We start from the raw sequence: 23,470 nt of genomic DNA on the forward strand, positions 1-23,470 counted from the left end.
ATGGATTTTTTAAGTATTAACTTTTACCATAAACTACAAAAATGGCTACATGTGTTTAGTTTCCATAACATTGCTTTTTCTGATTGCTAAATCCGCTGCAGCCTCTTGCATACTGTGCATAAACAGCCTTGTCTGCGCATCAAAAATCTCCGGCATGCATCAGGGTTAAAAGGTCTCATTCGCTTTCTGCTAATTTCCTCACATCATTGTGATAAGCATCTTCATTACTGCTGCCATCATCAGAGGCATCCATCATCCCTCACCATCACCATCCTAAACATCCTGGCCATGTTCCTCATCAACATCTTTATCTGCTCCTCCTCTGCGGTCTCCAGAGGAGGATTCCCTGTCAGAGGCCGAGGAGCTGCAGGGCAGCGAGTGTCCAGAGGAGTGGATGTGAAGTGACAGAAGCTGCATGTATTTATAGGCTATCTGAGTAGAGGAATGTGCTGCTCACTGTTGAAGCTATTTATAGAGCCTTTTACTGATGCCTCTGAGTAGAGTGGAGGAGAGGAGATGGTCCTCCCGGGAATGACTTACGAGGCTCCCTCATATCTCCCTCTGCCCCCATTCAGCGCACGTCCGCCCTTCTACGTCCGACAGCTTATGCTCCATCCTCTGCCTCGACTCTTGTTTCTCACTTTCCATCCTCCGTCCGCTCTCCTCCGCCCTCCCCGTCATCTCTCTCCAGCTGATCTCCTCCCCCTTGCCTGCTCTCCTCCCCTTTCCCCCCTCTCTTTGCCTCTTCGCTCACGTCCACATCCATCATTTCCCCTCCCATTTCTCTCAGCTTACAGTAATCCCACTTCTCTGCTTCCTCCTTTGTATTTACCAGATGTTCTCACTGCTTTAGCACCTTTCCTCTGTCTTGTGCTCTCCACTGGCAGCAAAGAGGCGCTCGCATCGCTCATTTGCAGAGAGCAGATCCATCGAAAACTCCTCTCTAAATGTCTTCAGCAGCAGGTGTTCTGAAGTGGTCAAGTTATCCCTGTAAATGGAATGAAATGGTGCGGCAAATTTTACGAGCTCAAAGGCTCCAGCAGTTCGTTAGACAATCAAACAGCGACAATCCCATCCAATGTTTCAACTTGTAATCTGTAATACCTCTCTGAAGCTTTATTCCTCTCATGCCAAAATTCTCCATCTGTCTCTTTTTGATTTCTTCTGCTTGACACTTTTTCCTGCCATTGATTCCCTCCTGCACGGTCTGGTTCATCTCTCTGATCAGTCTTCAGCGACCATTAGTCCAACGCCCTGGTGAAAATATGTGATTGTCCTTGAAGTGGTGGAAGTCCTGCTACCGTTTGGCGCGTGTACTTGGTTGAGTGTGAACGCATGCGCAAAAGAAAGCTGCAAAGAAGCAAACATCCACGTGCAAACACAAAGACGCACACAGTGGGCAGCCTGGAGGCCACAATACAACATCTGAACCGAGCTATTAAAACCTGACAGCAAATTATCACATTCGATTCATTATTTTTTTGAGTGGGGGAGAACGGCCAATCCTGGAGCCGAATGATGTAACAGGATGCAGCAGTTGATGTCAGCATGTGAGTCTTCTAGCCGTGTGAACACACACACACGCATGCATGCACGCACACACACACACACACACACACACACACACACACACACACACACACACACACACACACACACGCACACTTCCTCCCACGTCCTTGACAGCATGTTGTGATGCAGAGTGGCGTCTGCTTGTCAAGCTGACAGACCCGCACTGACAGCATGGTCAGAGCGCTGCAGACAAGGGAGAAAAACACTGATTTTATAACGCTCCAAACCACAACAACAAGCAGGCCGCCGGGCACGAGCAGCGCACTGCTCAGGACCATCATGCCTGTTTTTTTTGCCGTCTGATGCTGTGTCACTCCGATGGTTGAGCAACGCCTGCTTATGTGAGTTCCAGACTGTCAGGAAGTGATGCAGTGAATTTATTTGAACCGCACACACGACCGGCTGAGAAAAAGCGGGACAGTTTTGTGGGAATCGCTGTAGTATCAAAGCGGCACTTAAATGAAATTCAAATATTCCGCGTGTGATTCAAAGCTGCAGTGCAGGAGGTCTTGAGTTTCTATAATCTTCATTACGCTGTATCAGCTTTGTTAAGTGATAGGCAGTTAATTATGGGGATGTCATTACTGCTCACACATCACACAGAATGACTGTCTTTCCATTCTCAGAAAGGGCTGGAAGGCGGCTGTAATTGAAATGTGGTGACAAAACCGCGGTTCATGCTACCAAAAACAGCCACGTGCCGTCCTTCAGCCTCAACGGGGCCAAAGCGTTGAAGCTCAGCCAGTCCCCATCACCTCAGCCGTCACCCTGTCAGTCTGCCTTCACTGCACTATTACCCAGCCAACAGTGTGAGAAAGGCAGAAGAAAGGAGAAGCAGAGGGAGAAGGAGAAGGAAGGAGAGGCTGTCTGGAGTCGAAATTGAAAGGGAGAGAAAATGTGATGGAGTGAGGTGGTGACCAAAAGAAATCAAAGAGGCAGAGAAGGAGGGGAGAGGCAGGAGGGGGGGGGGGGGGGCATGAGAGCGAGCTGAAGCAAAGAGATGAAGACACGACAGGGGGGAGAGATGGAGGGAGGGAGGAGAGGAAAAAGAGGGAGAGAGAGACAGAGAGGCTCAGGAGCAGTGCAGCTGTGGGATCGTATTAAACAATCACTTCTGTGTCAGCAGCTCAACACACCGGCAGAGGACATCTAGTGTAGTAGGAGCGCTCGGCCAACGCAAAAACAACTAGAGCTCATGTCAAAACTAGCCTTGTTTCCCTCGTGGACCTGCACCCTGAAAGAGCCGATCAACAAAGGAAGCGCGTCTGACGAGCACAAAAGCCCTTCCAAAGGCGTCCAATCAACGGATGCTGCACAGAGGAAGCAACGCATCGTCTGCAGAGTCAAGAACCAGAACTGATTCATGAGCTGCTTGGTGTGTTGACACAAGGCGGACCTGCTGGGGACGACATCCCCTCAATGTCAATCACAGCAATGACAACGTCCCCCAACAGGCAAGAGACACTCATAACACGACCAGTGTTCCCATGCAACCGACAGGCATGAAGTGTCTGAGCGAGGATTCGTTTGTCTGCCGCGTAAAAATTCCCACATGCTGATGTGAAAAAAAGAACTAAATCATCTCCCCAACGCATCCCAGAGAGGAACGTGTTGTTATCTTTGTATATCTGTGTGTGTTGTGCGCGTCTGCCGAAGGGGGTAGGGCATCACGACAACACAAGCCTCGAGACAAGAGGGTGGTTGCCGTGGAAACCTCAGGCTGAGAGCTCGGCAGCCGGACGACTGAGGCAAAAGAAGGAGCGATAGACGGTGAGACGCAGAGAAAGAGAGAGTGTGATGAAAAAAAATAAGAGAGCAACATCCCGAGGGCGAGGAGGAAAAACTCAGAGGTGTGGAAGGAGGGTGGGGGGGAAATGATATCCAAGACACGGTGAAAGAGACACAATGAAGCAGCAGAGAGGAAGGAGGAGGTCAAGGAGGAGCGAAAGAGAGGAGGGATGCAGCGATGGAGGCCAGACGGTGGAGAAGAGAGAAGAACGTGGACTCACAGGGAACAGTGCGGAGGTAGAGGTTGTCTCTGATGATCTGCTGGTGGTCGTGGTCCACTGAGCCCTTGGAGAAGCGCAGGTTGAGGTAGTGCCGCAAATCCTTGTCAACCACCCCCCCTAAAAACACAAACACAGCGAGAGACGGAGGTTAACACGAGCTCTTGAATGAACACACACAAAAAAAAAATCCAGAAATGTTACTGGATGTTTAAACTGGCTGATGCAAAGCAAAACTGTACAGGAAACAAGCAGAAGGATTTCACTGGTCTGTTCTCACACACTCAGTAAATATTGCTCAAATCTACAGAACTTTTAAATCAGAGTTACAAATAACACATCATAGTGACTGGACAAATGCGAGACAAAACACAAAAACAAAAAGTGCTACTTTTGCTCCTTGTCCTGAAGCAGATCAAGGAGCAAAATCCTCTTTGTTTGCCACAACACTGAATGATGGATTGTTGGTTGAGCTCCACCAGAATTCAGCCTTTAATGATCCACTGGTTGTCCAGTGATTATAGATCTGATGCTTTTGGCATGTGGTGGACCAGGATTCCAGAGCAGCCGTCACCTCGGTGGACACCCGCAGACGGCTCCATAACTTTCCAAACATGTCAGGCTTGAAATGTGCCCAAGATGATGCACTTCATCTTAACTTTCAACATGTTTTTTTCTACATCTCAAACACAGAGTTGGAGCAAGCCGATGGAGAGTACGTCCCAACAGTTACCAAAGTGTAAAACTGAAGATCTGAAGCTTCTCTAAGCGGCAATAAAAAGGCAGAACGGGTAAACGTTAAGCGCGTTAAGAGAAACTACAAGATTTGACAGTATTACATGAGGCAAAATGGCTTAATCAGGCTGAAGGCAATGATTTTCACACCAATGCAAGACAGCGAAGGCTACTACATCGCTGATGCAAACACACACACACACACACACACACACACACACAGATGATGGTAATTGTGTAAACCAGTGATCCCCTTGGGGCTAAATGTGCAGTGTCAGCAGGTTGGGTGACAAAAGGCTACAGAGGACACAAGACCAAGCCTCCTCATCTGTGCTCCTGCCTGCCCGTCTCTCCTGATTATTTGCTGCAGAAGCTGTCTTCATTGTCATTAAGTCACTGGACTGAAGCACAGCGAAATAAACGACAAACACGAGTGCAGGCAGAAGCCTAAGCGCAGGCCAACATATCTGTGCGGCACACGCTGTATGATAATGTCCATGAATGGTTTCTCCTCCCTTCAGCTCAAACCAAAGAAGCCCAGGAGGGTGAGAGGAGGGGAACTTATTCTCCACACAACATTCGGTATGCAAAACTATCACATCCGGCAGCGGGAGGGATGAGGTTACATGCCATGCATTTACAAATGACAAACATGTCTTCTCACTCATGCATACTCTAGTGACCTCCTGCCAGATTGAGTCGACAGCGTTCGGCCTACCGGTTAAGGCTAACGCAGTGCTTACCTGTCAAAGAGGACATATAGGAATGGAGGGGGAAACTCTTTTCTCTTTACTCTTGCACCAAACGGCATAGATTTGTGCGGATACATGCATGTGTGGTCGTGACACTGGTGGAACAATTAGTCCTTTTGGTGTAACATCTTATGTAAAGAAGTGACACCATTTTAGCAAGGCTGTGAAGCAGTATGAGATGCCTCACAAACAGCAAAGCTAGAGGAGAGGAGAGGAGAGGAGAGGAGAGGAGAGGAGAGGAGAGGAGAGGAGAGGAGAGGAGAGAGCCAGAAAACAAAGGAAGACAGGATGAAACCTTGATGTACATTATTAGGACTGCCATGGCTCTCAGATGGGTAAACATCACATCACATCACTCTGCATTCAGACACAGGCCACATCTCTGACATGCACAGACACCGCCACAAAGATATTTTATACATGCACACCAATACATGTTCACAGACAGACAGACAGCAAAGAAAAAGGCAGTGCATTCCCGGCACCTCGTCAGCAGCTGGGCCAGATGTTGATAAAAGCAGTCCCTTTCTCCACAGGTATATATATCCACAGACAGCCTGTCCTCCCAGGCGTCCTCTAGCTTTGTAACCAACCACCGCACATCTTCTGCTGCCTCGGTGAAACCTCACCGTCTCCCTCCTGCCTGTGCTTCTCCGCCGCTCCAGCAACGCTGGCTGTAGCCAATTTCAATCCCAGAGAAGAAGACGGGGACAGGGGGGATGGGGAGATGAACGGAGCCTCGGATAGACGGAGAGAGACGACGACCATCGGGAGAAAAAACAGGAGAAGGAGATGTGCCAGTGGGAAGCCGGGCTCCAAGCAACCTGCCAGCAGATTGGCCAGACAGTTTTCATAGTCTTGCAGCAGCCCCTATCTGCTGCTGCTGCTACTGCACTGGAGTGCATTTGTGTGGTGAGTGGTTTTTTTGGTGTGTGTGAGTGAGTGTGTGTGTGTGTGTGTGTGTGTGACTGAGAAAGACTGAGAGAGAGTGAGACACTGAGTGACACAACCAAATAAATGTTTATGCATGTGAAAGCATTTGTAGATGTGTGTCTGTATTTGTGCGTGTGTTTGAGTGCACCCAGCTGCTCCCTGACATTCCTCAAATACTCCACGTCTCGCCCACCAGATGCTCTCCCTGTTTGACCTTGTGTTAACGTCACAGGCTGGAGAGAAATACTGTGAAACGCAGCAGCGGCGGCGGCAGCATATGTCACGCTGAGGTTACACACACACACACAGTCGTACGAACATGCAGGGCTGATGAGCTCACAGCTGCAGATGCCAGGGAAGATGCCTTGAGCACCGTCTTGAGCAAGGTTTGGTCAAAAATACAAGACATAAACAAACACCAGCCTCATGATATGAGTACTGAGCTGAGTGTGGAGGAGGGATATATTTAAAGAAGCTCCATTGGTTCAACTGTTTGGAAATCTCAGAGTTTAAGTCGGCGCTGTGAACATCACAGTCAGCTTGTTATGCGGCCGCCTGCTTCAACAAAGGAGGGAAAATGCTGAAAAAAAAAAACAGCTTCAAGGATCTTCAAAAGAAAAAAATTGTGGCAACTGGAAGAAGATGACAGTCCAATCAATCACAAACTCATCAAGGCGGACAGGAATCAGTGCAGCTCGTGCTCAGAGAAGCCATGCAGGCCACACCGTCTGACGCTGCCCATCAACTCTCCATCAGCTGATCAAATAACACCAACCATGTGGGGACATTTCAACAAGGTGGCCCATTTAAAGTCAGCTCCTTCCTGCTGCTGTCAGTGGCAGAGCTCCACCACATCACCGTTATGCGATGGTACACGAGTTATGTGCATCACACTATATTCACTACACAGTGCATTATATTTACTGTACGCCATTTTATTTAAGTCCTCTATATGGTGCACTTAAATATTTCACAAGAGAATGAAAAAAGCAGCATCCGCAAGCAAGTTATGGAAGCAAAAATCGCAGTTAAGGGACTCGACAGCAGTCACTGATGATCTAAAATAATGACAAAACACATCCTGGGCCTCTATGGGCTTGTCTGCTGAATTTACACGGTCAGTATCTCGTAAATATGTGTCTGTTCTCTTGCTGCTGGGTGAGTTAAAAGAGTTCCCACGGAGTGTTTAGATTCAAATATGGACGGAGCAGAATCCATCCAACACAAGGAGCAGTGAAACCACATGTCTGAACAGGTACAGCTTTCTGTTTTACTCTGGAAAGGAATTACTACTCAGTTTTACCGACAGCGATGTATAGATGGTTGGTGGCAAACACACCATGATGTGCTATCTTTGTTGCTTAGCAACACAAAAGAAGCATATTTATTCACACAGCTGTTGATTTACCTAACACTGCATTCCAGAGAGCAGCACTGGTTCAGGGCATCAAAGAGAATAAATTAACCATTAATATCTGCTCCAAGTGTTTTTGAGTGTATTCTCATGAAAAAAATGACTCAAAGATATTTTGGCCACAACCAGACTTTAAATTTACCGTTTACACTACCAGTCAGAAGTCTTACAATGCTGCAGACAGGAAGCAAGATACACTCATGTAAAGAATCTCTATCAAAGCAGACAAAACAAAACAAAAAACAGACACATCTGTCTTTCACAACCACCGTTTGTTCAAGGATCAGTGTATTGGTCAATGCCAGTACTGATTATTTGTAATCAAGAAGACATATAATCAATATTTGGAATAGATAAACTTCTGCAGCAAACATGAAAATCCCAGTTTCCTGATAAATTCCAACACGAAACACCTTTGTGCATTTAAGCTTAATATGTTAAATAAATAGAGAACTTTTCAACATTTATTCTCCGGTGCTGATTGGCTATTAGCAGTGACGTGTAACCGATCAGATAATGGCAGAACTGTGACCACAGACAGAGAGAGGACGCTGCATCAGAGCCAGTGGAAAGCATTTTTACATTAATTAATTTTATATACTGGTCATCTGACATTCAATAATATGCCAGGCCGATAATCGATCGATCACTAAATCCTGCATTTATCTCACACACTGCTTTATTGTGTAGAGATTCTCAGGGCTGGAGCCCATCCCGGCTAACACGGGGTGAAAGGCAGGTCGCCAGTCCATCACAGGTCCAACACACACATCCAGACAACCATGCATGATCACACTCACACTTATGGCCAATTTAAAATCACCAGCTAGCCAAAGCATGTCTTTGGACTGTGGAACGAAGCCGGAGCACCCAGAGAAAACCCAGAACCTCCAGCTGATTGCATTACAGAATTATATTTTCAATCGTGTGTAATCACCTGTAGCTGTGAATTGTGCTTTTTAGTAGCTTAGAATGAGCAGCAGATCCTCTCCCACAGAGCCTGCCGTGCTGCCATGTTTCTGCAGTATGGTATGAACTGATCACCAGCTCCACAGAAGGCCTTTTTCATATTTAACTGAAGTGGTAGCCAGTGTGGTTCTTCTACATGCTTGGAAAGGGAGTGATGAGGTGAGGGGTGTACGGTTTACTACAATCTGTAACTTTACTGCTAGATGCCCCTAAATCCTACAAACTGATCCTTTGAAAATATCAATTTAAACCTGGAAAAAATGGCCTTAGAGGTGAAGCATGCAGCTATCAAAACAGTGCACTGTGCAGATAAACTTTGCAGCTGGCAGCAAATTAATTTTAATTCTGCAGCAGCGCAGCCATGTTTGTCTATGCGTTAATGTAAAGCAGCAAGATTCTGTGCCAAAGAGTCCTGAAATGTCCACTACAGGCTGGCTCTGAAAGCAAATGAATCCCCATGGATCCCCAGTTTTTAAACAGCTACAACTTGCTTATAGTCGGTGCAAAAACATTTTTAGCCTGTATGGCTAAATTAAACTGTATGAAGACTTAAAATTATGCATAACTAAGGTCTTGGCTACTTTGAGCATCAGATGGGAACCATCACAGGGACTCAGGGACGTTTTAGCTCAGATTTAGATTATCTGGGAGTTTGAAGGACTTGGACGCTGATAAGATGGTGTCAGTCGAAGCCGCCACATTGAGTTTCAGCTGTATTTCAGTTTTTTCAGCATGTCAAACAACAGCAGTCAGTAATCAAGATTTTATATCCTCCTCTCATCTCATTTCGAAGCCGGTGCAACATGTTGTGAAAGTCAATTAGTGTAGCTGTTGTTTATGAATTTAGTAGCTACCACTAAAAACTGTTGTTGTATTTCTGGCTTACTGCCTAAAATATATCTTGGCAGTTATTTATAGCCTCATTTAAGAACAGATTCAACAAGGGATTTAAAAGGGTTTAAATTTGATAACAGAATCAAATACTGGATTTGCAGTATTCTCCTCAATTCTGAATGCAATTTTATTTAAATAGTAACTATATCATGCTGTGTAAAATGTAAAAGCATGATCCTGTTTTCTGACTTCCTGTAAATCAGCTGCATATACACCAGACTGAGAGCCACCGGCTTGTTCTGACATTACTTCAGTAAAGAGCCTCCGGTTATGATTGTTAGAGCAACAAGTCGGCCTGACATGAACTCCATCACTGCTGTTTACTGCTGCTGCAGTTTTCAGACTCCTCTGAGCATCCAAGCCAACCTTACTTCAATCTCCACAGAAGACTTGTTTTTTTCTCCTCAACAGCCTGAAATTAACTTTCCTTTAAAATGCATTCTTTGCCAAACACACACACAAATAAATACAAACAGGGAAGCACATCTCTCACTCATCAACTCCCCTGTTGTGAATAAAGTTCCTTAAATTAGGGCATTTTAGGAACTAATTCTGACTTAATTTTGGCTTCATCCAAACTGCAAACTCTTGTGCACCCCTGATGTATGGATGTGACTGTATACTTTCAACAACGAATGTTAAATATGCCTTAAAAATTACCAAGAACGGTGAAAATAATCAAACTAGTTTGTTTAATTTGTTTAAATAATAGACCCATTGTGAAGAAACATTGTGACGTTTTTTGTGGGCGGGGCTTATGCTGGAGGCAAAAGCGGACCAAGAAGTAGTTTGCGCTGGGAGTTTGCGCTGCAAACTCGAGCATTTTTAACCCGTTAAACTTCAGTGTACCACCAGCGGTACACTTACTAATTTGCATAGGAATTTAAAGAATGCCCGAAGGCTGAAAACACGATTATACAAACACTATACGCCGATGGAAAGCTTAGATTCTCATGAATCCGCCGGTATAAACCACTTTCAGATGTGATTACCACAGCGGATAATATACACACATTTGTCCGACAAACAACGAATATCCATCCATCCTTTCTCTGTACACGGCTTTAACGTACACAGCGCGACTCACATTTCCGGGTTCATTATTACACACAGATGAAAATATTCCACAAAAAACGGCCATAATCCAACCTTGGACATCCAGACGACACAAGCCAGTAAACTATTTTGTCCAAAACATGTCTTGAAGTCGGTATATAATCCACGAATCGGTCGTTTTCAAGGAAATGCACCTCGCGATGCGCGTCCAATATTCCCTGTATTTCTCGTCATATTTAATGGGTTATTGTTTTTGATTGTATTTTTTTCTGTGTCTTGTTGTGTCCTTGTTCTTATGGTGTGTGTATTTGGACCCAGTGTCTGGAATAAAGCTGAATTGAATTGAATTGAATATTTTTTATTTACAAATAGAATATTAGCGATTTTTTGTACTGAAAATGGCTGGAATTGACTGCAGCTGATCGTCTCTGTCCAGTCTTTTCGCCTCAGTGCATTTAACCACAACTGTCTTCATTCCCTCTCAGCATGAGTGTTCGGTGGAATCCTATAAAACTTTAATTTGCGTTCGCCAATGTCATTCCTCCTATTCTGGCATCCAAAAACACAGCAGGACGACATTTTAGAAAAGTTGATAGAGCCTAGTCCCTCAGTCTTTCGCCTTTCGGTCACGGCCGCGGCTTCCTCTTTTGCCTCCAGCTAAAGCTGTGACGTCATTCGTGACGTGGGTCTTTAAAGGGTCTATTAGCAGAATATTTAAGTTGCAATATACTTGTGCAGAGAACTAATTGATCAAATGTTAGGCAATGACAAGAGTTTTTGTAGACCAAGTTTTGATTGGTTGGTGGGTTACAGAGAGAAAAAAGAAACTCAAGCTCTGCAGTCATGGACAGACATTATCGTTTACATGACTGGAAATCATTTAGAGACAGAAAATGACAAGCAGAGAAGGTCACACTTAAACTCTGCAAGCAGACATTCGTTAACCTCAAACATGAAGCCTCTTGTTAGCCATTTAGCATAGCTCTAAATAGATATGCCCTACATGTGTTGGAATAGGAGGGTTGAGCAAAACGTTCAGAGATGGTGGAAGCAGCAACTGTCATCTGTCAAGCACCATCTGCAACGAGTGCAGAATTTAATTATGTAAAATGGTGACCCTTCACATGGAATTCATTTTGGGGAAGCGTGTAAAATCACAGTGTTCCAAATCTAGTGAATAGGGCGGGTGAGGAGCAACCACTGTGTTGTGTGTGAACCCACCTGCCATCACAATACGGGTCAGGTCGTTAGCACCAAATGTTCCCACTCAGACACATCAGAACATTCCTGTAGAACTCTGCCATGACAGTCTGACCACGACAAACTATTTCCCAGCGCAAAATCACGTGAATGTTGGGCAAAAAACAACAAGCACATGTCCAGTTTTGCAAACCAGGGCTCCAGACTGCGACTAAATGGTCGCATTTTGCTACCAAAATTTGAGTGCGAGTAAATGTTTCATCTACTTGCGCATGTGCGACCAGAAAATTTGCCGACTTTTTAAATTACTATTGAATATTTTTTGTTGCTTACAAAGTTCTGCTCCACACTTCAGCCCAGTAATGTACAAATGAGCTGGTTTAACCGACATTAACTCCCAAAGAAGAAGGCGGGCCAATGTGTGTGAGAGCGGGGACGAATTCCGGTGAAGCTCCTGATGCTTCACAAAGCCTGTATTTACGTTCAGCCTTATTTTGAACAGAAATTCACCTTCCTGTCCTTCACTCCTTTCTTGTCCTCATTCCAGCTGCTTCTACGTTTAAACACATCCTTTGCTAGACAGCAAAAGCGTGGAACCGTTTTCTTTCATCTTTACGTGAATTTTCTGACTTTTCTGCAGCGTCTTCGGTATGTCAAGAAACCTGGACTTGTGCGCTAAATTGGTCACAAAATAAAAGCCTGTAGCATTAAGCATACACCTTCAAAATAAAAGCCTGAAAGAAAAGGGTTATTTTAACACTAGCGAAACAAAGGCTTTCCAAAATTGATTATCTGATCAACAGACCTTTATCAGAGTAATTTACACGTGATTCGGTATAAATACATAACGTGCACATGCATAACACATGCTTGTGCTCAGCACAAGGTCATTTTTATTAAAGATTTCATCTGTCGGAAATGATCCGTCAACTGAGCAGCCTTGGTGGAGTACTGCACTCTGAGTGCTTTTCTTGCTATCTTTTGTCAAGTGCTGCACAATAAAATGTGAATTGAAAACATAGTTTCTGCATTTATTGTGCAAATATTTATCAGTAATGCAGTGAAAACGAGAGGAAATGTGAATATTTACTTTGCAAGTTGATTTTGGTGTGCACCCCTAAATTTTCTGGTTGCGCTCCTAAATTTTGAAGTTAGGGGCCACTGTGCTCCTAGGAAAAAAAGTTAGTCTGGAGCCCTGCAAACTGCTGTTTCTTCTCTCTGTGGTAGCCGCAGACCAACCTCTCATCGCCAATGATGAAACTCGACATGAAGTTTGGCTGCTGATTAACACAAAATGTGACATTTGCTCTCTGCTCCAGTTTGAGGTCCACAATGTCCAAAAATGTGTGTAAAGTGTCCTGTGGTATAATTTTATACCAGTGGTGTCGTTTACGGGCTACGCAGGTATACGCCGCATAGCCACTAGAAAAGGTCCCAAATTTCCGTATAATCACATAAAAATGCACAAAGATACATATCAGTATGTTTTCTTGACATAACGTTCACGTTCCCATTCATAAATTCGCCGTTTCTGTGTTACGAGGCAGACTCTTTTTGACCATAGGGGCTTCCATCAGGCGTGACATGAACCCTACATAAACTACTAAGGAAGCGGTGAAGTTGTACAGCGGGAAAAAGGTGTACGGCTTAGAAGAAGAGGGGCGCGAGTCAACAACCTCACATGGTCCAACGCTAGTCAGTGGAGAAAAAACAGTGAGAAGAAAGCAAAACCAAACGACACGATTTCAGTGTTTCAATAAGCCTGCTGCTCGTCCTGTGAACGCTGCCGCTTCGGGGAATCGTACAACTGGAGCTAACGTTAACATTTCAGAAAGGGAGTCTAAAGAAGGGGTCACATCAGCTCTAACTGATGGCAGGGAAGAGGAGCTGCTGACGCTATCGCCGTCACAGTGAATCACATCTAAAACTAGCTAACTGGTGGTTTGGTTGAAATTAAGGAGGTGCTGCTGCTGCTCCAGATGTCGCTCCAGGACGGGGCATACGAGGGGAAAAATCTGAGTTTACCCACTAGAATAAACTAGACTACACCACTGTTTTATATAATGACTCCTGACAGTTACTAGTTTTGATCGGCCCTCGTGAATAAACAAAATGTTCCTTGTAGGTCTTTCCAACATTCAAAATCATTAGTATTTTCTCTGGTGTTTCTGCAGCTTCCTTCATGCAAAATTTAGACTTCAAATGCTTATTTTTACAATTTTGCATTTCTCTAATGTTGCATAGTATTAAAAATGTTTCTAATCCAATCAGACTATTCCCCTAAATATTTAAATGAATACAAACATGCAATGACTAATCAGCCGCTGGTTTGAACTACCAGTTGTTACAAAAGGAAAATCTTTGAGCGGAGCAGCGCTATAATAACAGGACTGATAACAATGCAACGTTTCTCTGTGAGGCAGCTGACTGAATTGTTAATCCTGCCCTCGACGCCCTCGGCAGGTCAAGATCACACTCCAACACCTGTCATTCATGTTGACAAGCCGTCTTCCTCGAAACAGCATCCAGCCTGAGGTCGAGCCAGCCGGACTGCAGACTGCACGCTCCCAAGAAGAAAAGGAGAAAGCACATATTCATTATTGGCAACACCAACGCAAAGCCCTCTTGTCTCCTGCAATACATTAATCTGACATTATTTTTTCATTTCCTGCTTTGTTGTGCTCCGTTAGACATACATGGATATATGTGAATGGAATAGGTAGGTAAACGTACGCAGCTTTCACCTTGTTCTGAGTAGTATTCAGACGTATATTTGGCCTGTGTCCCGGTCTTTCTCTTTTATTTGAGATGGTAATGTTTTAATGTTTTGCTTGACTTGCTGTTTTTCCTGCCATTTATTGCTGGTTTGTCTTTACTGATTTACAAAGAGGATTATTTCCTCGATTAAAATACCCGTCACAACTACTCAGAGTCCAAGACAACATCGTGTTTGTCTTGTTTTGTCCAACCTTAAGTTATTCTATTCACAACACAGAAAAGCAACAACGTAATATCCAAGAAGCTACAAACCAGTGAACAATAGAATAATTATTACAATAGCTGGTGAATAATTTTCTGTTGGCTGACCTATTGCTTAATCAAATAAACGTTTGTGTGTGAACCAACTCAGCATCAGCCTACAGGAGACAGACAGATCCAGACATCAGTGCAAATCCAACACTGTTAAAATGTCGAACACATACTTCTGAGTGTCTTCCACAAGGCAGAGGTTAATGTGTTGCATGAGGCTTGAGAGAGGAGCACAGAGATACAGGAACCAACAGGAGCCATTTTGTTTGGTTTGGGAAGCCATAATTAGGTCTGACATGTTCACTCTCCCAGGAGGCCGAGTGAGGAGGGGAGCACAGACCCGCTGCATCGATTCTCCAACTTTGTCACCTCGCAAAGTTTCACTGCTAAACTCTTAAGCACAAAACAACCCTGCAGTCACACTTCAGGAATCCATGTCTGCATGTAAATTCAGATTGTATACACTGGAAAAAAAATGTCCCTCTCAAAACAAGGAAATAAACTCATTTCAAAGAACTTTTACCTTGAAATAAGGGGGAAAAAATCTGCCAATAGAAGACGTGAAAAGTGGCTTGGTAAGATTTCTTGAAATAAGATATGATATTTAGAATATTCAGATCTTAAAATTAGCAGGGAAAACTTATTTTAAGTTACATTTTACCAGGATTGTCAAGCTTAGGTGTCTTAATCCTCCTGTTGTCCTCATTTACGGCACCAAAAAATATTGTTGCTTTGTCTAAAAAAAAATCCAAAAATTCAGCAAAAAATTACCCAAATTTATAAAAAATTTGCATAATCTTCATTAAGAAAATTCCTTAAAAGTCTCGCTTAAAAAATTTTTTTAAATCCCCAAATTTGGCAAGAAATAAGAAAATCTTCCAAAGAAAATCCTAAAAATATCTAAAGTGATTACATATTTATCAGTAAAAGTTCTAATACTTTCTTTAAGAATATTTAGAAAAAAAAATCAAGCAAAATCCAGCGCAATTTGCTGGATTTTGGTTGTTTTTTTCCTGAATATTCTTAAAGAAACAATTTTTTTTAACATTTATTTTTTTTCCACCAAAAAATGTTCAAAAATTTCCCAAAAATGTTGAAAATGTAAAACGGGTCAATTTAACCCACAGGACAACAGGAGGATTAAAACAAGATAATTTCAAGATGGGCTGTCTTAAAACAAGTCCCTCCATCTTGCTGTGATGTCACTTGTTCAGTGAATTTATCTAAAATCAAGCGGGATGAGACATTTTGACTAAAAATAAGACAAATAGACTTGGTCTGATTTAGAGTTTTTGCAGTGTTTATCCACATTTACAATTGCAACGCTGCATGTTTTAAATAAATATGTAAATAAAGCCTCATGATAATCACAAGAACGCAAAAAAACAACATCCTGGTCAAACCCCAGAGACACAGAGTCACAAAGACACAGCTACTACAACTGAGGGCCGGTTAAAGGCTGAGATCGGGGGTGTCTGGGGAGAGCTGAGGTGAAGTGGTGCTGCGCCCGAGCGGTTGTCATGGAGAACAAAACTCAGAGAGAGACTCTGTGATCGATAGCTTTCCCGTACTCCCACAAGAGGTTACACGGGTTACGGAGAAGTACAAAACTGCAGGGCAGGAGTCAGCCAGAAACACACGGAGGCATAACTAAAAAGAAGAACACTGTATATTTTCGTCTACTTCCTCGTTCGGTTCTGCTCCAGCCAGCTGTGCATCAACTGAGCTCTTAATTCTTTCACACTTTCAGCAAATATCAGGGGTCAACCACCGGATTCACACCTGGGATGTCATCACATTATGTTGCCGTTTACCTCAAACTGAAGACACGTTTTCTAGTCCTGTTTCTTCTGTTTTTTAATATGACTAGGAGGTGAGGCTGACTCTTATCTGCTGCACATAATTTGACTTTACTGAACGGATTCATGCTAAAAGTATAAAGAACCAGTAGTCTGAAAAAAGCAAAGCTGTTAAGAGGTTTTCCTTCTTTACAATGTCAGAGCATCACAGGTGAAGAACTGGACTGATGGTTCATGTATTTTAATATTTGTTTGCTCTTTAATAAACAACCTAAAGTACCTTGTTACCATTTTCAGCTTCATATTTGGAGATAAATCAAAATTATACTCCTGCTGTAGTTCCTAATGAATGTAGCCGTTAGCTTGACGCTCGACAATTCCACTCCTACTAATCCACAACGAAAAATTCCACAGAACGTCTTGACTCGTTTAAAGGTTTACTTAAAACAAAAAACGTTGTACAAAATTATTTCCACAGTTAATAGAAGCAGGAATCGATCCACAAAAGAGAGGTCAAAAAACTGTGTGGCTCCACTCTCCTTTAGCCTGACTGAACTGCTGTGTGTGTGACCACCTGGCCCAAACTCTCATGTCACATTATGAATCTACCAAAATAAAGTAGTGCAGTCACAAACAAATAAGATTATCGACAACTTGACTGACAACAACTTGCTCCAAAAAGCCACAAATGTAATATGAATGAGATTTTTAAACGTTTTTAGCTTAACTCAATTATCAATCATTCTGTCATTATAAGACATTTTAACCATTAACTTATTATCTTACTGAAATTATGAGATGTGTATTTCTTAACTTCTAAATCACTGAATGTCAATGTCCAACATAAAATAAACTGCATTTAGGCTCCTACACCTGCATAGCGATAAACATAGCTTCAGTTACACAAAACATTGTATGTTTTGACACAAAAGGCTTAATTTCATCATTGCTTAAGGATTTACTTAAACTTGTTGCACAGAATCCTTTTAAAAGCTTTTACTTAGCATGGAGATTATCTGTTTTGCTTTACTTTGCATCATCTTAGAAAGTACAAATATTAAATGAAAAATAACAACAAAAAAATACCAGAAAAGTGGTCAGAAAAGGTAAAGATTATACTTTTGGGATGAATACAATAAAAGACTAAAAAGAAATTTAATCCAGCAAACAGTAAACAACCAATGTGGGAGCAGAGGAAAGGCAATGAAAATGAATTCAAATAGTCTGGAACCTTTAATTTTATTAATTTATATCCACAAACTCAGCCATGTATTTCGGCTGAGAGATATTCAAAGACCTTAAGTTTTGTCTCATTTTTTTAAAGACCTCTTGTAAAACTGTTAAACTAATTTAGGGAAAAATCAAAATAAGATGGAAGTTGAAACACTAAGTCAACATTTTAAGGACGCTTTAGGGAGAAGGAGAACCGTAGAACTCGAACCTTTAACACAGACTTACAGGAAAATCTTAAGTCAAAGTGTATTCTGCAGCCTACAGGTTCACTTTACTTTTACTATTTGATTCTGTCAGTTTCCATTTGTTGGTTCTGTCTCTCTAAAAACAGAAAACCTCAACACAGAAGCTCTAAAAATGTTCGCCATAAAACTAATCAGTTTACTGCTTGAATGCTTCTTTTAATTCTTTGCTCTTCACATGCACCCTCATTTTTCCTACTTTTTGTCTTTTGCTGTTTTTTATTCATTAATATATTATACACACATCAGTGTACATGTAGTAAAGCCTACATTCTCTGCATTATGTATATCATGGCGTATTGCATGTGTATCCCACTGGATGAATACAGTTAAATCTTAGTTACTGCATCTAATTGATATCGATTTCTTGAGATCTGGGCTTGTTCCTTATGCATTCTTTATTAAATCGCATGTTTTTCCTCTTTGCTTCCCACAGTCTGTTCATTTCTCTTGTTCTGTTTTGCCTACTATCAGTTCCATACGACATTTTACTTCCTTAATTCCCTTCTCTTTTCATGCCCTTCCCCAGTGGTCCACTTTAAGACTGCTTACTTCTGCTTGTTTAACAGCCCCAAGTAGGCACAGGTACCACGAGGGCGTCTGAGTGTGAATAATACTGTGTACTGTATGTACTGATGCTTTCTTCATGTGGGTGTATTGTGAAGACCATTTAACTGTGGATGAAGTATCTGTTTCCTGTACTCCTAATGGTGTTATTACAGCAGGCGGCAGGGCCCATTATTAATAGTAAATGACAGAGCCTCTCTCCTAAAGGTCTTAATATTGATCCCACCCCATCCTCAGACTTGTCTTAATGATGATGTTCTCCCATGTCTTTCTCTGCAGAGCCGTAATCAAGGCCAGACACACATTTACAACCTCTGAGTCACTATAAAGAGAAACAAGCCCGCATAACAAATGAGACTTCAGGATTAAAGGAGGAAGGTTATAGGAATTGCCAACCCTAATATTCCTGATGGCGTCCTCCTCCTGCTGCTGCTGCTGCTGCTGCTGCGGGAGGCAAATAAAGTCCTCGTCTCGCTGCTCCTCGCACGTCTTCGCTGATGAGATAAATACTGATGGACGCAGGAAGCCGTGTGCTTGTAGACGCATCGTAATGAAACGTCAAGCAAAAAGCCGACACAGGCAAAGAGGGTGGAGAAGGTGTGAAAGCGTGCGTGACCTCAAACACTTCATCCTCGGTTTTATAAGAGTAGGAAGATGAGTAACAATAATGGAGGAGAAAACGGAGACGAGACGCGAAGGAGCCACAGAGAGGAATAAGAAATTCATGGGTTTGGGGGCGCAGCAGTCGATAACCTGAGGGGTTCACACCAGCAACGGGTGTGTTCCAAGTCAATAGAAAAAATTAATAATTGCAGCTGTGGCTGAGAGAAGGCCACCTTCTGAGCATCATAATGATTCTCCTCTCCAATGCATCACTTGGCTGCTATGGTCTGATAGTCTAATAAAGCCTGTCTGTAGTGATTAAGGGCCCCTTCATGCTGCTAAATCCAAACTAAAATGAATTGAATTCAGTTCAACTGTGCTGACCTGATTGCTCCTTTCTTTCCTCTATTACAACATCTTAGAATGAAGTATATGAACAAGAATATAATACACACCCAGCCCATAAAGTCTGAGAGAAGTTGCTATAACTCTCATCCTAACAAGTTAGATGGAAAATACTTATCGGCTCCCCACAAAGGCTGCTCGGACTCATCGAGACAGTGATTGTCATTTCATTATGAGCGCATCCATTTACATTACTGTTAGAAAATCCACACATTTAACATGATGCAAACCGATAATTACCACACATCTGCATCTGACCACCAGCAAAATACTAGAACTAAAACAGTGAAACACTAACACTGAAGCATTGCAGCATATCTGACAGTTGAATCTTTTGTGTTCTAGACTAGAAAGTTATTAAGAAACACAATTACTTTGTTGAAAAGCCGGTAAAGACGGGACAGTGACAGAACTAATTCAGTTAGTCTCTGCAGAGAGCACAGTTTTAGGAGCCAACCTCAGAAAAAGATACAGAACACTGAGTCACCCATGTTTCATTTGCCAAGGTTTGAGATATTGTTCTCTCAGATTCTGGCCTCCACCTCATCACAATAGAAATAGATTTCCTCACCGTGGTTCGAACAGAACTGAAAAATGAGAATCCAAAATATTAACAGCAATTTTTTAGATTTAATTTGTCCCTGTTCTGGTGAAAACAAGCATTTTTTTATTCAAGCAAATTCCTAACAGAGAGATCAGCCTGTCTCTGTCGACAGTGTTTGTGGGTTATTTTAGGACACTTTCTGACAAGACAAATTCTGCTTCACGTCATTGTTTGTTGCTGTGAACATGACAAAGGAAACATGTTTTTCACTCCCATTATTTCAGGGTGGAGGCTGGTATCTTAACATCTCAGTCTGTACAACTAGGATGTTTCTACCACTGACATGTCTGTTACATAACTTGAATGTTTCATCAAACAGTAAGGACGTATGTTCAGATGTTAGAAGGCTGTCTTCACACTTGACCACTAAAGTGTCTCTCAGTTCAACTCAAATCTGACTTTGAGCAGGATTTGTGCCGTCATGAGTAAACCATCAGCAACACCCACTTTGTCCAGCAGAAGATCACCAGTTCACCATATTTACTGTCATGCTCTTCAACAACGCTGATCACACTGACCCAATCTCCTGGTAGAGGACGCAAGAATGGAAAAAACAGAAACTAGAAGGAGGCAGCACTTGGAGATATCACACCACCTTAATGTCCAAACATTTTTCATACTGTTGAACATTTTATAACCTTGCCAGCAAGTTGATTTCTCGCGATATTTGTGAGTTCACAAATCTCTCAAGAAACCATCTTGCTCCGCTCCCGCCTTCACTTTTCGTACAGCACCAAGTTGGTTCAGGCCAATCACGCAGCAGTATTCGTGTGTGGGGCGGGATATCCGGGTGTGACGACAACACCAAGCGCCAGTAGATCAAAACAAACATGGCAACGGAGGACAACGATCGTGTAGATGCTGCTATTAAGTCAGTTTTAGCTGAATCTCCTATCGCTTCTTTGAAGGAAGAACAACGAGAGGCGCTTTGCGCATTTCTGGATGGTAAAGATGTTTGTGCTTTTTTACCAACGGGTTTTGGTAAGAGTTTAATCTACCAATTGGCTCCGCTCGTTGTGAAGATCCCGCGATTGGCTAAAAACAAACCTGTCAGAGGCAGGATATACTGTTGCATTGTCCAGTCCGTGCCTCTTTCCTCCGAACGGATTTACATGGAGCGGTCCCAGATTGATATTGTGGAGTACTATCAAGTACTACACAATTATTAATCTGGCTATTGCCAGGTTAAACATTTTAGGGTTGGAGCATCGAATGGTTTTCTTTTACTCTCTTCTTCGGACGAAAGAAATGCATTTTTGAGGCCCTAAAAATACTTGAAAAAGCATGAAAATTTGCACACACATCAGGAGTGTCCAAAAGAATTGATATTTTAATGGAAAAACACATGTATATGGCAAAATGGCTCCATAACGTCCCCTGCAATATTATAAAAGTTCAGCCCCTGAACCATGTTTCACCTACAGCTATGAAATTTGGGAAACATCTTTAACACATCAGGGCGCACAAAAAAGCTTCTTGCATGCATACCAAAATCCCAACAGGAAGCTGGCCATTTTGAATTATGTGTCAGTTTTTGGACCATTTTGGACCAATTTTTGCACTTTTTCAAGAGCTAACTGAAGATAACTGAAACAGGGTAACTCTGACAGAGCTGAAATTTGGCCAGGATGTACAGCAGGCATGGCTGATCAAAAGGTATCAAGGTGCTCTACAAGAGTTTGAGGGTGTGGAAATGGCGGGTTGCGGAATTTCAGCAATTTGCCATGACACAGAGAATGCTGCATAACTGGCCTGTGCATGTTCCAATCTGCCTCAAACTTTACATATGTAATCAGAATCCGGCCCTCATCACACCCATAGGCCAAATTAAACTCTCAGTCGCAGCACCACCTGGTGGGCATGCTGGGATGTGAGGACCCACTCAACACCGCTTGCAGCTTTAACTATATTTTACTTTCTTAAAGGCTAACTCATATAAGAGAAAGTATATTCACATTTATGCCATCATAAGATGAAAACTACACGCACTTCTGTCTATGAATCACCAGTGACTAAATACTGACATGCAAACGTCCTCATTTTTTCTGGGGATGGTTTGCTCCTTTGTGCATGTACATTTTTTTAATGCTTCCAGACTTCCCTGGTAACCCTTTGATTAACATCACAGTGCTATGAACTGTGGGTAATTCCCTCAGGCAAAATCTGCAGAAGTGCAGCCTATGAACAGTGTGCATAAAAGGCACAAAACGCCTGCCAAAGAGTCCCATTGTACTTGACAAGTTGATGGTGGAATAGTACTTACCTCACACAGACTTAGCAGGAAGTGGCCTTAAAGTCCCCTATTCCATTCTCCACACTCGGGGGCTGTTAAGTGCATGAAGCGTCAGGGGGTTCCACAGCCATTAGAGCTCTAATTCAGACGTATCAACAGTATTACGCACCCTTTTTATTTTCCTTAGAGACGTGCCCATAGTTTAAAAAAAATTTGGTGATGCATAAACATGGTTGTCTTCCCCCTAAAGAATGCAGGAAAACTAAGCATGAATGGTGTAGGGAAGAAATCTGCTTAGAACTGTATCAATCAGTGGCAGCATCTCATGTTGTAGATATTTATTCCAAGTTTGTAGAGTTGTTTCTATCTTCAGTCTGCATATATAATACCGATGTTTATGATTTGCAGTCGCTTGCTTACATGTGTAAACACTATAATGGCACAAAGTTAGCAACTAATTAAACTGCAAATGCAACGCAAGTTCATCTCCACTTGTTTTTGCTATTTCCAAGCAACATGCATCACGATGTCTTGTTTTTTTTCCATTTTATACCATTTCAAGCCCTCAGGAACTCTCACACCCAAGCACTACGGCTGTGACGTCAGTTAGGTCTGTGAGGGTTTAGTGCTCAGGCCTTGGGATGGAGATTTGGATCGAGGCAAAGTCTGTGGGTCTGTGAGTGTGGACACTGGGATCTCACACCTTCAGCCAATTTAGAATCACCAGTGCATGTCTGTGGACTGGGGGAGAAAAGCCAAAGCACTAACAGAAAACCCATCCAGGCACAGGAAGAACATACAAACTCCACACAGAAAAGCCCAGCTGACCAGCAAACGCAGAATTTTTTTACTGTGAGGCAACAGTGCAAACAAGTGCAACACTAAACTTGGTACAACAACAGAAACCTGCACCATCGTGATGCAGAAACATGAAGCCTGCATTGCACTGACAATGACACTGGTCTGTAGATTATGTAATAGAAAAAGAATTTCCAACCAAGTAAGTGAACTTTGTGAAGGAAAAACCATCATGCACAGTAACTTGGAAAACCTGAGCGTCTATTAGGGATAGGGATGGTAACTGGTGATTATCAATAAATTAAATGCACTACTTCATGTCTGACATACATGTAACCACTTTTCCCTGTCTTTTGTCACTCTGTGGTCTCGGAAAAGTAGAGACTGGAAAAACTAAACAAGAAATTAGAACAAACTGTTGTCAC

General features: G+C 42.6%; 1 protein-coding gene across 10 annotated transcripts in view; it reads right to left on the reverse strand.

The window, feature by feature from the left end:
- Positions 1-23,470, reverse strand: part of LOC110971512 (membrane-associated guanylate kinase, WW and PDZ domain-containing protein 2-like) — a 123,369-nt gene that overhangs the window by 82,716 nt on the left and 17,183 nt on the right. For 8 of the 10 annotated variants that reach the window (XM_051951493.1, XM_051951486.1, XM_051951485.1 and 5 more), the window contains exon 2: positions 3,582-3,698. In XM_051951493.1, the coding sequence (XP_051807453.1) occupies positions 3,582-3,698 (117 nt within the window). Of the gene's footprint in view, positions 1-3,581; positions 3,699-5,550; positions 5,947-23,470 lie in introns of those variants that run through there. The other 2 variants (XM_051951487.1, XM_051951488.1) reach the window with 2 other exon arrangements.

The sequence above is a fragment of the Acanthochromis polyacanthus genome, chromosome 8 (genome assembly GCF_021347895.1).
Source record: "Acanthochromis polyacanthus isolate Apoly-LR-REF ecotype Palm Island chromosome 8, KAUST_Apoly_ChrSc, whole genome shotgun sequence".
Taxonomy (NCBI): domain Eukaryota; kingdom Metazoa; phylum Chordata; class Actinopteri; family Pomacentridae; genus Acanthochromis; species Acanthochromis polyacanthus.